At 32.5% G+C, this 15,184-nt stretch overlaps 1 protein-coding gene across 1 annotated transcript in view; it reads right to left on the reverse strand.

The window, feature by feature from the left end:
* Window positions 1–806: 806 nt before the first annotated feature.
* The window catches only part of LOC148628928 (glycine dehydrogenase (decarboxylating), mitochondrial-like), a 38,239-nt gene continuing 23,861 nt past the window's right edge, over window positions 807–15,184 (reverse strand). The window contains exons 15-25 of the mRNA XM_088540882.1: window positions 14,964–15,039; window positions 14,564–14,689; window positions 13,026–13,105; window positions 11,231–11,300; window positions 10,686–10,798; window positions 9,805–10,064; window positions 8,624–8,719; window positions 7,876–7,983; window positions 3,701–3,765; window positions 3,258–3,338; window positions 807–2,748 (exon numbers count right to left, since the gene is read on the reverse strand). Of these exons, the coding sequence (XP_088397008.1) occupies window positions 2,587–2,748; window positions 3,258–3,338; window positions 3,701–3,765; window positions 7,876–7,983; window positions 8,624–8,719; window positions 9,805–10,064; window positions 10,686–10,798; window positions 11,231–11,300; window positions 13,026–13,105; window positions 14,564–14,689; window positions 14,964–15,039 (1,237 nt within the window). The 3' untranslated portion in view covers window positions 807–2,586. The remainder of the gene's footprint in view (window positions 2,749–3,257; window positions 3,339–3,700; window positions 3,766–7,875; window positions 7,984–8,623; window positions 8,720–9,804; window positions 10,065–10,685; window positions 10,799–11,230; window positions 11,301–13,025; window positions 13,106–14,563; window positions 14,690–14,963; window positions 15,040–15,184) is intronic.

A 15,184-nucleotide genomic window follows, 5' to 3' on the forward strand; every position in this document is an offset into this window, starting at 1 on the left:
ACTCAGTGAGATTCGAACTTTGGATCATAGTGCAATGTTCTTTTTTTAAACAAATTAATTCATAAAAAGGAAAGTTACAAAGGTATACCTTAAAACCATTGTTATAAGTGAGGAGTTGGTGACATGTGGACTACCTGCAATCTATGACTTATTTAGGTAAAACATCAGGATGGGACTTTAAACACAACTATGAATGACCTACAACAAAACAGGTAAAAGATACAAAAAACTCTGTATGATACAGAACCCTGCACCTCACCTACATTTCAACCAGTGGAAAGGAAGTTGATGGCAAGACAATCACTTGAAGTCAAAAACATTCATGGTACAACTTGCATATTGCAAAATTTCAAATCATTCCCATAAAATGTTCTAACAGATGTTAGGCAGACATGGGAAAGACACGCATGTACTAACCACAGTAAACAATAATACCTTGAAATCTGAAGATGAAGGCATAAAAAATTGCTGAAAGGATAGAAGACTAGGATTGTATTATATGTAGAGTTTCAGTGCTATAGTAGTCACATCATCTATCTTTCCTACCACACTGAATCCAATCTACCATCTACCAGTATAATCATAGGAATTTTGCCAAAAAAAAAGCTTTCCCAAAAAGTTAAAGGCAACTTGGCAATTTCCAATAATAAATGTGGGCATCCTAAGCATTACTAAGGATATAGCTTAGATATGGTCCTCCTTAACATTATTTCTATGATTTAGACTTAAAATCAACTCCATGGTTTCTAAGATAACCATAATAGCATTAGATATATGCTCCAAGTGAGGCAATAAAGATCAAATAGTTCTTTATAAAACATTTTATTTTCATGTTTGGAAAATTCCTTGCATGAAAAAAAAAAAGAAATAACAGGTGTGTAAGAATGTATATTTTGCAGAGTAATGTGCATCACAATAAACCAGGGTACCATCAAATTTTAAATCACATCATTTGAAGACATCATTTTCACATTACATTCAATATAAGCGGATATGTAAAACCATCTTTCTCACAGCTCTTACAAGTACTCTGCTATAACAACTACCGGTACACATCATATACACATATTTTAGAAATAAATTACAGCGTATACATAATACTACCAAATTTGAAGAGTCATACCATCACTTCAACAAGTATTCGAAGAAATCAATCAAATCTTTTACATGAAATATTTTTCATTTGGTTTATAAATGAACACTGAACAGTCTGAAACAAAAGAAGTGCTCAAGGAACGCTAAAAAAAATTGACTGATCACTCCACGATCAACTTTATATCTATACAAGTAAAGTGGAAAAGTTGATGAACACTTCCTCTTCAAAATGATGACAAGTCACTTAAGAAGCACATATATAAATATATAATACAAGTTACATTTAGATAAAAATTATTCCGTAACCTTTAATAAAATAAGTATTGTTTACATGAACATGTACATTGCAACAAATATATGAGATTCCATCATCAATGCAACACATCCATCAACAATACTCCAGCAAAACATTCAATTCGTAAAAGAAGTTAAAAACTATATTCTGATAAATCAAAACAATATTTATAATATACATAAGAATGGCCATTCGTTAGGCATGAATACAGTTAGTATGGATGACTACTTGAGACAGGAAAGCTATGCAATTCATTTTATGCTGTGAAAATTATAAGTGTATACATCCATTTCATACAGCCTATTAAAACCATTCTTATAAATGTCACATGAGGATAATTGAGCATAGAGATGTCTCTCAAAAAAAGTAAATAAAAATACCCATATTTTAATGTTTATTCAATACTTAAATTAATACTTAACTGATGTTTACAACTCTCTATTCATTTAGTAAGAGATACAACTTCTAATACTGATGGGATGAATATGAATTTTGAATTTACTAAATTTTTAGTTGATTGTAATACATAGAGTAATATTTCTCTGTTCTATCAAACACACTGATGACTTCAAACACATACTTGCCACATGACATACTAGTAATCACCATTGCAAGAATATCAGTGAACATTGTCAATAAAATATAAATAATTCCCAAACTTATGCAACTACTTAATATTATTCATTACATACCAAATCTTCCCTAATCTTCAATAATATACCACCCACAAAACATCACTTATCATAAACTAAAAACCATTCTATAAAAAAATCATCCTTTTAACAGTTCCTGACATTTAACATATATATAGTATAACAACATATGGTAGTAAAAGCATGTTACTCCAGATCATTACTATATGTAACTTTTATTATACAACAAATACAATATAAAACCATTTAATGTGTTCATCAATAGCACTATGAAGGGAAAAGAAAAAAAAAATCAACTGTTAAAACAAAACATGGGTCCTTGTTAGGCAAGGATCTATAACTTACAACATAAATTATTCAAAATACATCTTCCAATTTTAATCCTTATACACTCATTTTTTTTAGACTTAATGTGTGTCAATAACCATCTGTCTTGTGAAATTAACAATTTGGCAGATTTAAGCATGACAGGTAACTACTTACCTGTATATAAAAACATTTCAAGATGGAATTAAAGTGAAATATTAAACAAGAATCAATACTTTATTTGGTTCCAACTGCTTTGACTTTTTCCTCTATTGGGTCTATGTATGGAGACTCATAGATAGACATAGGTGGACAAGTGCACATAATGTTTTGATCACCATATATATCATCTATCCTACTGACTGACGGCCAAAACTTGGTGGTACCTTTCAGGTAGGGCTGAAAAAGAAACAGGTGTGCTCAACATAAACTTCCAATATCAAAGACTTATTTAACAAAGTTTGATTTGTTTCATAAAGGTAAATGAATGACCCTGCCTGTAGTAAAGTCAAATTTAAACTAGCTATCAACATAAGGCAAATTCTAATTTCCAAGACCCTGTTCAAAATTAACAAACAAAAGCAACTCATAAAACATACAACAGTTTATCAAATAACAGCTCAATATCTTTAAACATTTAGAACAAATAAAATGAATCATAACTAAAAAATAAAATGCAACATCTGTGCCATACTGATGCACCACAATAGCTGAAACATCTGTTTACAAAGTCATTATCATTAAATATAAGATTTATTTGGATGATACAGTCAGCTCATGTATAAATAATTATTCCTAGATAACTTCATTGAAGTATTTTAATCAAAGGCTTGGCAATGTTGATAAATTCACAAACATATTTCAAGATAGGGCTGAGAAACATGAACTGTGAATCTATGGTAACTTACTAATGGGAAGGCTGCCATTTCTCTGGAATAAGGTCGGTCCCAGTTGGATGACAATACCACAGACTGGCAGTGGGGTGCCATCTAAATAAAGAGTCAAAACAATGGTTACACTGACTACCAACCTAAAACCATTACATCGGATACACAAGACATGTTGGAACTTAATATGGTCAATATCATACATGTCTAACAATTAGGGTATTGATAAATAATACTTATAAGCGAGCAGCTTGCTCTTAAATGAATAGAAATTGATCTAAAAATTCATCATACTGACACTTGAGAACACTACATCAGGATACACTGAAACTTCAGAAATAGTAAAAAATGACGGCTAGACAAAAAGTTTAAAAAACTGAAGACTCCCTTTACAAAAAACCTAGATAAATTGTATTCAAATTATTCAACTAAGATTGAATTTTATCTAATATTACAATTGCTACCTTAATTGGGTTAATCTTTGAGTCAACTCTGCCGTCTTCAATATCAGCTATTTCTTTCCTGATTGCTACAATAAAAAGACACACATTAATATTTTTATTAAGCGAGAGGGTTTTGGCAGAGGTAACTTTTCCCTCAAATCTGAGATAAGTACCGTATAGCGGGTTATTTTCGCGGGGGTAAATTTTCGCGGTTTCTGTATCAAAAAGTGTGTAAAAAATTTTTGCGGGTTTTATTTTCGCGAATCGTGAATTTGCAACAAAATATTTTCGCGGTAAGTGTGTTGTGTACATATATTTTTGTTGCATTTTTGTAGGAAATAAAAAAAAGATGCATCATTGCAAAAACGGAAATGTTCAGTACTAAAAGGAAATTGTTTTCAGTACGAAACACTAAAAGATAAAATATTTTATTGAATGACAAGAAAGACAAAGTCAGAATAAAACATATACAGATAATACGGTATTAAAATCAAATCAAATCATTTTGAGCGTGACATCCTAGCAAGTGGTAGTTCGTCCTCGAATTCGTCCTCGAGAAGGTCACCCAAGACAACACTAATTCTGGTTTCTCGGAATCCACTTCGGACAATCTCCGGATTGTTTTTGATATGTTGAAACATCTTAACCAGCCATTTTGCGGAAAGCGGTTTTAATCTGCTAAGTGACAAAGCCACAGGATTAATGATTTCCTCGTCTATTTGTTCCTTTTTATCTAATTGTTTGACGATTTCATTTGAGTACCATTGTTCGAAAGAACCACGCATGTGATTTTTTACAGCCTTCTGTACACTAACATCCATGGGCTGCAGTCTGTCAGTACAGCAAGCTCGAACAAAGACTATTTTGATATGTTTCTCCTCTAGGAAATCGAGAAAATCCTCTCCCATTTGGGCTTTGAATACATCAAAAATACATAGAGCCTTTTGATTTACTGACAAATTCTCTTTTCGTCGTATTTTTCGTATGTACGGCACAATAATGTTTTTTGCATAGTCCATTTGTGTATCAGAATTTGCCCAATGATTTTCGGAATGGGTTATGTCCCAGTCAGACGGGAATTTATAAACAGGGTGACACTTGTCAGTTTTACCTCCGTATATTATCTGGGGTGGTAGAAATTCACCTAAAAGGGAAAGTAATAGTAAGGACTTAGGTCTATTTGTAAATATACTTTAAATGATATTTAAATGGACGAAATTATGTTTACATAGCCGTCTATATATAGCAGATTAAAAGTAAAAGATTGTGAATAGGATCAAATATGTGTTGTTTGTCTTCACCGTTAATTATAATCTGATTAATTTTTCAACGCTTGGAGTGTTCTGTCAATCGAAAACATAAACAACCTTTTGATCTACCGATGTCATGACAGGTGTGTATTTACAGTTATGTGTGATCAACACTTATTCTTATTTTATGACAATTAATTATGTATCATTATTAATAGAATTTATTTAATGGATAATTTTATAAATTAGCGAATTTATAAGATTTTACTCACCTGAAAGTGTACCAGCAAAAACTGCCGTAATTTGTCGCTTATCACCCAAACCACTGATCTCGACTCTTTTAGATCCTTCTGTAGCCATTGTCCAGTTTGATACAGGAACGATATTAATTCCTGCATGATCCCAGTTAATGATAAGAGTAGAGGGTATATCATAATTTTTGACAGTTTTTTCAATACGATCAAGGTACTCCTCTTTAAGTTTATCGAAATTTTCAACTTTGTCATTCTTACATGCAGTGGAACCACGGCGTTTAACAAAATTCATTCTAGAGAGTAAAGATTTTGCCCAGTCTTTAGAAATGTCTATACAGCCACCATTTTCGATTAATAAACTCCTATCAGTGCCGGTCAAAATACCTTTAGCAGCAGCAACAACGATCTGTGTATTGATAACGGCTCCATTGTCACGCAAAACGTTAATGTATTTCTGAACTTCAGCATCAAGTTCTGCTCCTATGAGTAAAGGTCTACCTCGCTTTTTAGGCTGCAGTTCACAGATTTCACCGTCAAAGTCTAATTTTCTTTTTCGTGAATTTAAGGAATTTTCATACGCCTTTTTCATGCTACGAACAGTACTTTCAGCTAATTTCGGGAACTTTCCACTGAATTTCCTAACGGTTGAGGCTGGTCCATTCTGTGAACAGTATTTTCCAATTTCTGCCCGATCTTGTGGCATATAAATAAGATATTTTCCTCGTTTCGTCGAAGTGGGTGTTTTATCTGAACTTGCATTTTGACTAGCATTAATAGACGGACTTCCTATGATTTCAATCACACGCTCATTGGACCCACTACATCAGCCAATTGTGATTTTTCAGAAGGCACAAAGGTTTTCGGCTTGAAAAAATTTAAGATGCTCATTTTCAACTTTTACTTAGCATTCCTGTCGTAATACCATTTTGTGTGAAATGTAGTGAGATTCATTCATGACGTCGGACTAGAATGTCGGGGTTGATCGATCTTAAAAAGTATTCACAATTTAAATACATATTGATCCGTCTACCGTTAGGAAATATGGAAAGTCCCCTAGCTATTTAGTTGAAAATATGTATTCCGATAGATGGATATTTTCGCGGGATTTATTTTCACGATTTCCGTCGCACCGCGAAAATAACCCGCTATACGGTAATTCTTTTCTTATCCGACAGCTACCACATCAACAAGACTTCTATTTTTAAAGGTTAATTTCCCTTCATATATCAGCAGGGGTCGCGCTGGGCTTCGCCAATGTCGCAATTTGCGATTTTTTATTTGATCTGGGGACAACAATAACCAATTAGCAATTTGCTTGGCGCCTAAGTTTTGTATAATAAAATTGACAAGAAGTTCATCAGCAAGGGATATTTTCTCTAATTATCAAATTATGTTGGCACCTGGTCAGAGTTAACTGACCATGACCAATTTACGACTGAAGGCAATTAACGGTAATCAGACCAGACGACTGTGACTGACAATATCCTCATGGGAGGTGTCAATCAAATGTAAATATATTATTAAGCCAATCAAAACTCTCATCATCTGGTCAAAGGTAAACACATATGGCCATGTGCACTTGGCTACATACAAGCTTCACAGCCCTGTCTAACAATGTGATACATTCAGAAAAAGACTTACCTAATAACAGAATAAATTAAATCCAATTAACAACGATTATCCCATCAGGAAGTGTCTAAACACTTAGAAATTAAAGAATTGATGAAAGAAAATGGATGACATTTGTTTACACTTTTGCCATGTGACTTTTTGGCGGGAAAATCGGTAAACAAATAGAATGGGGACTCCCAAAATCTAATTAAGGAAGTACTATTCCGATACCAAGATAATTAAACAAGGACACAATTAATGGTCCATGGTACAAAATGTAGTTTGTTAGAAATTTTATCAAGAAAAAACAAAAAAAAGAATCCAGTTTGTTAAATTAAAAAAAAATCAAATTATATTGTAAGATAAATTAGACCATGAAGGACAAAGGTGAAAATGCTTTAAAATCAGGGACTATGTGAGAATAGTAATAAAGTCCTTGATAGAAATAAAATACCTGTTTCTGGAGTAGTACTTCATTATTTTATGCATATGAAAGTGACAGACTAGAACTAAAAACCTGCTTCATTCATGCATCAAGAGTGAATCTTGTGTACAAGTTTGTCATGAATGGAGAGGTTATTTTGATGAATTGACAAAGATAATTCATCAGTGGTCTTAATACTGTCATATTTAAAAAAAAAGTATAATTTTTTTTTGCCCCCCCCGGCTCTAATTTCTGAAAATGGGCGACATAAAATGGCAGCTGGTGATTTTTCTGGCGACAGAATTTTGGAAGCCAGAGCAGCCCCTGTATCACTAACTATTTTTATTCCATTATGCCAACCTAACAAATTACACATGTACTCAAAAAACAAAAAAGCTATTTATATAACATTAAAGATGATTAACGATACTCAGAATGAGTAATGCAGTAGTTCATTACTGTAAACTGCGACATGTCTGTATGTTTCATTTTGTGATTTTTTGTGATAAGACTTATAACTTAAAAATAACTTGTTATAAATATTTTCTTCAAACAACATTTTAAAATTTTGATGAACAACCACAAATTTAAAACCTTAAAAAAAAACAAAAAAAAAAACAAGTGACACAAAATGTTTCCAATTCATAGTATACCGACCTATAAGAGCATCACAGAATCTATCTAGTTCTTCTTTATCTTCAGACTCTGTTGGTTCTATCATCAATGTACCAACAACTGGCCATGAAGTAGTAGGAGAATGGAAACCTAAAAATAAACAAAAACGCAGAGTGAATATATTGTAATATATTGTAATAAGCAAACTAAGTAATATATCAAAGAAGTCATATTTTGTAGAATCTTTTTTCTTTTTCCGACATAGTTGGTATTGAGTTCGCTTTGACATCACATGACATTCATGATGCTTCACCATGGCAACCTAACCGATGTAACTTACAACCTTGTATTTCATTGGACAAATGTGATAGCAACTGTGAAATTTAAGGCTCCATTGGGGGCATTGGAGTCCGGAATATCACTTCTATATATTGATAATGGGAAATAGTTTATAAAATAATTGAAATGCAAAACATAGCACAGTTATCACACAGTTCACCAAATAAAATCTTTTCCAGATTTTGGTATTAACAAAGGGACGATATGCATCAGCTATCTTTTTTAAAGATAGTACTTGTTTTGAAATACAGGATGTGAAAAAAATTCACTAACATTAACACTACTCATTACTTATCTGCGAAGTTGCTTCCAGTGTACTGTACTAATTTGCATAAAGGGGTGGGGTTTAGCACTGAGTGAGGCAGGGGTGTACAGCTTTGAAATAGTGAAAGTACCATCTGCACAGAAGACTGGTTGAATTTATGCTTTCAGAAATTCACAGAAAACATACCATAGTCTTGAAGACGTTTGGCTATATCCATCACTTCTATATTGGCAGTTTTCTTGAAGTCTCTGCAGTCCAAAATAAACTCATGGGCCACTAAACCTGTGAAAAATTTACATGTGAAAACTGTAATCACAGATTTGAGGCAACAGATCACCCATACATTTTAATAACTATTCAAAGCTAATCAAAATTAGACCTACTAATTGTTCCATTCATTTATCTGAACTGAAGTTGTCTTTGTAAAAATCATACATAAGTAAATTTAAGTAGTCACATTTTAAATTCTTCTCATGGAAGTTAACTTTTGGCATATCATTGATGGAACAGGTAATGATTTTTCAAAATAAATATACTTAAGTTAAATAAGCTTTCATAATAATACTTAGAGTAAACAAGGTGTTACACGCTACATCATGCTAAGAATAACCCCACTCAACCATTTGAGTCAAAGATGGAAAAAGGGGACACAGTTCAATTTGTCATGTAGAAGCAATATACCAAATATCCCTGCAATACTGAGAAATCTGGTATGAAAATTTCCATTATGCAGCACCTTAAGAATTACTAAGTAGATTGGTAACTAGGAAGTAGAGGAGCAACGAACCTAAAAAGGGGAGACACTGTACAAACGAGAAAGCTATAAACCAAATATCTAAGCATTCCGTTCAATAGAAGCTAAGAAATCTGTAACAAAAAAGTTAAACAAATGGATGGATGGAAAAGTGACTTTAATGAGTGGGGTCTAATAACAACATCTTTTATTAATTTATATATCAGACATTGAAATAGCCAACAGCAAAATTTACACCAATGTAAAAAGGTTAACCCAGCAATGTAGCTAAATACACCATGTTTACTTGAACAACTCTAAAGGAAAGTTAAAATACATTTGTGGAATTTTTTGTGAATGCATTTTTATCAACTAACCACAAAATAAATACAGCAAAAGTATTAATTTTCGCAGATTCTGTCAAGTAAACATAATTGCAGGTATCAATTTTCGGGGATTCCAAAAATGATAAGCCTTATATATTCTTAAAAATTGATTTCAAGGGTACTATATTTCATGGTTTTATTTAGAGCGAAATTAGTTCACTTTCAAAATTAATACTTTTACAGTATGAGACGTTTCAATCGATAAACCACCTCTTGCCTGATTCTTAGGTTGACTTTTACATTCTTACCTTCCTCATTTTTGAATAATGTTTTATAATGTCCATCTAGTCTTCGGCTCATATAATTGGCATTCAGGATAGCTATTTCTGATGCATGTTTAAGACCATCTGCACCCATCATTCTAATGTATGCCCAGGATATTGGAAGTATAGCACTTGACCCAAAAGGAGCAGCTGACACTACACCAAAGGATTTAGCTTCTGGGCCAGTAGTCCCATATGGTGGAATAACTGGATGTGTAGGCAGGTAGGGTGCCAAATGTTTCCGCCTTTGATGTAGACAAATATTAAAATAAAGATGCACTGAAGACTTTTAATCGGCCAAGTGTATCACCAGTAATCAAAATTAAACTTGCAGAATGAGATGATATAAAACTTTAAATAAATCATTCACATACACCTCAACATAGCCATGTATCTCTCCATTTATTAACACCCCAACAGCTATGTATCTATCCAAGTATAACATACATTTACATACACCCAAATTGTCCTGTATCTCTCAATGTATCACAAACTTACACCCAAATACTCCTTTTCCTCCCATTCTAAGCTAGTGATAAAAAATGCATATAACCACCGGGTGTGATTAAATTTCTGAAAGAGTTTTCCCACCATTTTACATTTCAGAGTTTTCTACATATTTCATTGGAGATTCTCCACCAATGCTCTCTGGGATTATAAGATTACTCCACTTGAAATTTTTAAAAAATCTAATGTTTCAACTCACGCGCTTTTCTCCACTCTAGATAGTTAAATTTTAGATTTAACCCACTCGATGAAGCTCGTGGGTTGAAATCTAAAATTTAACTTTCTAGAGTGGAGAAATGTTGCAATCCCCATGAGATTGAAGGAGAATCTATATATATCTCCATATATTATATACTTACACTCCAATAGGTCCCATACCAGGACCTCCACCACCATGAGGTATGCAAAAGGTTTTATGAAGGTTAAGATGTGATACATCTGATCCATAATCACCAGGACGACAAATGCCTACCTACAATTATAAACAAATTTGCATTTAATTTCATATACAACTACTACATATTAAGAACACACCTTTTACATTGAAAACAGTATGATAAAAATGAACAACACTGAGTTCATATATGGGTTAAGTAGCAATATTCAAATGAATAAGGTTAAAAAAATTTTTTTCATCTTAAACCAAAAATCGACCCCTTCTTTTCAATTGTATAGAACAATTAAAATGCATTACCATTAATTAAAGTTATTGTGTAGGAACCAGAATGTTTGTGGTGACCTCTTTCAGTCCCTAATTACTGAACAATTAAAACTGAAAAACAATCCCAGCTATGAGGACAAGTTTCATAGATATCCATACACTAATACTCAAGTAATTATGTGGAAACTAAATAGACAAATGCACTGGTGACAGTCCTATAACTTTTTATAGTTGTAATTTTACCTGGGCATTCATATTAGCACCATCTAGGTAGATCTGGCCACCATGAAGATGGATCATTTCACAGATCATCCTGTCAAATACAGCCATTTTAAAATGATAAAATTTACATCATATGCGAACTGTTATTTCTTTGCTGTCACTGAACTGTTCACATAAACACATAATTGTAGATTGGATCTTTTTTTTTAAGCAAAATGGACTGGATTTTTTTTAAAGGAACAGCAGATCTGTATTGCTTTCTTTAAATAGAAACAAGAGGTAATATAACTTTTTTTTTCTCATTTCATGACCATATTTATTTATGTCTTTGAATCAGTAAGATATCATTCAAAGCAGGAAATGACTTTTTTAAATTGATCTGAAATTCATGCATATAAAATATAACGATTCTGGATTTTTACCACATGCAATACGAAGCATCTTATAGAGCTATGTTGATTTTATGATATCCACCATTGACATGTGAATATGCCATGCATACAGTAATATAACATTTTATCTATCAAAAAATCAGCTTTAATGTGCTCATTATCATATTTCTTTAGGAGATTCCCCTAGGGTAAGGGACATAACTCTTGAAATCAAAGATATGTCAGTATTATATTCAATTTCACCAAAGCCTATCAAGCTTTCATTTGAAACAGAATAAAATCAGTCCAAGTTACTTTGATGCTTATATGAGATTGATGTAAAATGCGGAATACAAATGTTCCAATAATTTGTAAGAGTTGTGTCCAAGGGTCTGGAAATTTAAACAGCCCATGTCGGACATTTGATCAAATTTCAGCAGATGTTTGTGTCAGTCTTTTACTTGCCTAGATCAAAAATAAACTTTAAACACCCTTATTTGTAGTTAAATAAAGATAAATATTGGAATTTGTGTTATTCCATCACATACTCGGTCTTTTACCAAATATCTGAACGAGTGAATGAGTTCGGTTTCAACCACATGTGGACTTTCTAACATGTAAACAAAACATTGTGTCTCTCGGACTTTATCATCACATTGACTAACAGCCGAAAACTTCCGAGTGCTGAAAAAAATGTTGATTATTTTAAAACTAAAAAAAAAAAAAATGTGAATATATTTTATATATCGATTTGAATGGGTTGTTGACTTCTGTATTAAAAAGACTGAATCGATGAATTAATAATTACAAATTAGAACTGATTTGTAGTTTCAGCACCATGTGCTTTCTTTACCACTGAAAGATCGGCAGGATCTTGATGGATTTGCCAATCTTTTTTTTTTATTCAAATCAAGTACTAAATGCATGAAAATTCCCAGAGTCACTTTAATTAATTGTATACACAATGGTGCTGCACTTGTAGAGTTAATTTAATTATGCAATCAACTAATCAGTTACCGGTAAAATCGCAGTCGCAGGTGGGTGCACATCGGCTAATTAATATTGAAGTACACCTGTCAAATAACTTCCAATAAACAATTAGGAGACAAGTAGATAGGATGTTTATACAGTAATAAAACCACACTGACTGTAATTTATAAGGGTTGACAATTTCTTAATGTCCGATATTGGAAAATGGTCGCTGGTCATTTGCAAAATTTGCTGGTCAATGACTGGCATTTTTTTACCGTTTCTGGATCCTTGGTTGTGTCCCTTACCCTAGGTTTATCTCCTTAAATTGGTCAAACATGGTTAAAACGTATCAAAAGATTCAATTATATTAGCAATTATATAAATTAGCAAAAATGTATCAATAAATGTAAGAAGTGTTCAAAAAATTCGGAAGAAAAACATTTCATCAGTTCAACCCAATGACCTTCACATACCTGATGTCTTTATCAAACACTCCATTAGTTGAGGGATATGTAATCATCATACAAGCTAATGTATCCTTATATTTCTCAACCTGAAACATATGGTAACATTTATTTTAATACTTTATATATTTCAATAATTACATTTACTCACTTTTTTTCTCACTATTATATATGTATATTTGCTGAAAATCCTCAGTTCCAGGAAGTTGATGTCAGGCAGAAACCAACACTGCATACAAGTACAACTCTTTAAAAACTAGATAAAGTGATGCCCCTGCATTTAACCTTCATACAGCTATATCATAACTCATAATTGTAAAAAGCACTTTGACAGATATTATGTCTGTGAGACACAAATGATGCCCCTGCATGTGGTTTTGAGTAAAACTCAGCATAGCTGAACGAAACTTACTCAATCTGTAACTAATCATGACAGACTCACATACAAAAAACCAGTCAAATATCTTCAAGCATTTACCAAAAAAAAAGTGAAAAACTATTATTTCAATACAATTTTTAAAGTCCAGGACCCATTTTTTGGGTAAAACTCAGCGTAGCGGAACAAAACTTTAACTCATTCTGTAACTAATCATGACAGACTCACATACAAAAAATCAGTTCAATATCTTCAAGGTTTACAAAAAAAGTGCGGAAAACTGTTATTTCCATGGAATTTTTTAAGTCCAAGGCCCATAATTTTGGTAAAACTCAGCGTAGCGAAACGAAACTTTAACTCATTCTGAAACTAATCATGACAGACTCACATACAAAAAATCAGTTCAATATCTTCAAGGATTTTCCAAAAAAGTGCAGAAAACTTATGGGACGGACAGTATTACGGACGGAATACCAGCACGACGGAATTACGGACGGACGGACAGGGGTAAAATAATATGCCCCCCAACTTATCGTTGCGGGGGCATAAAAATTATAACATACAGGTAGCCAACATATCTGTGATGAAATTTTCACTATCATTTTATATAAACTGAATATTTTAAAGTAGCTGTCTTTGTAAGAATCATGCAAAATCTGAAAAATGTGATACACCACAAAAAAGGCTACATATTTTTATTTTTGTAATTAAGTTGTTTTATGGGTCTATACTATGAAATGTGTAATTATTCATTCAAATCTGCCTGCTCCATAGATAATCGACATTGAAAATACAGTAGATTCTATTGTATTTGAGCGCCATTTACAAAGGTATTTCCCTTAATTTTGAAATCTACAGTGCATTCTATATATTTTTTATCTCCTAAGAGCATGGGTTATATGAAAAACCACATGTTTGTTTCTGTTTACTATGACATTTCAAACAAAATATCAAAAATAAAAATATGTAGGCTTTTTACCCATGAATCACATTTTGCATGATCTTTAGCTGGAGGACTACTTAAGTTTCACTGAACAGGCATTTGTATTTGAAAACAACAAAAAAATTTCATACAACACATGCAATATGATACAACACAGAAAATTTCAAATCAATCTAACAAGAAGAAACTTGGACAATTTATACAATTTGCCACATAGATAATACCTACCATAACCCTCAAATGCTTCATGTCAATAGCTCCATTTTTATCAACATTAATAGGTTGGATTTTCATGCCTGCCATCTGAGCACTAGCTGGATTGGTACCATGGGCAGATGTAGGAATCAAACACACCTACAATACATTCTATTTATAAAGAACACTATCAACATACTTCAATGTTAAAACTTTAAAAAACAAAATAAAACAAGTGTAGAGAAGGTAATTAATTATTAAGTTTGTACAACTATCATGGTTCCAGGAGTATATTTGAAACCATATTTTACGGGGGAAAAAATAGACTCATTGATAATATTACTACTGTTTATTATAAGTATTATCAAATTCATATGTTTGTTCTTCCATAACTTGAAACATTCAAAAAGATTGATATTTCATTTCAACTTACAGTTCTTTGTTTTTCTCCAATAGCACTAAGATAGGCCATAATTGCTCTAAGCCCGGCATACTCTCCTTGGGCACCGCTGTAAATATCAACTAATAAGTAAGCTCATTTGGTAAATACTATAGTGAAGCTTCTGTTCTTATCTTAATAATTATGATATACTACTAATGGATTATGAATAATGAGTTAAAAGGTCAGAAAAGCTGGGCTATAGGTCTATTCAA

Source organism: Perna viridis, chromosome 1, assembly GCF_037379345.1.
Source record: "Perna viridis isolate PV_CMFRI_1.1 ecotype Kerala chromosome 1, ASM3737934v1, whole genome shotgun sequence".
Classification (NCBI taxonomy): Eukaryota; Metazoa; Mollusca; class Bivalvia; order Mytilida; family Mytilidae; genus Perna; species Perna viridis.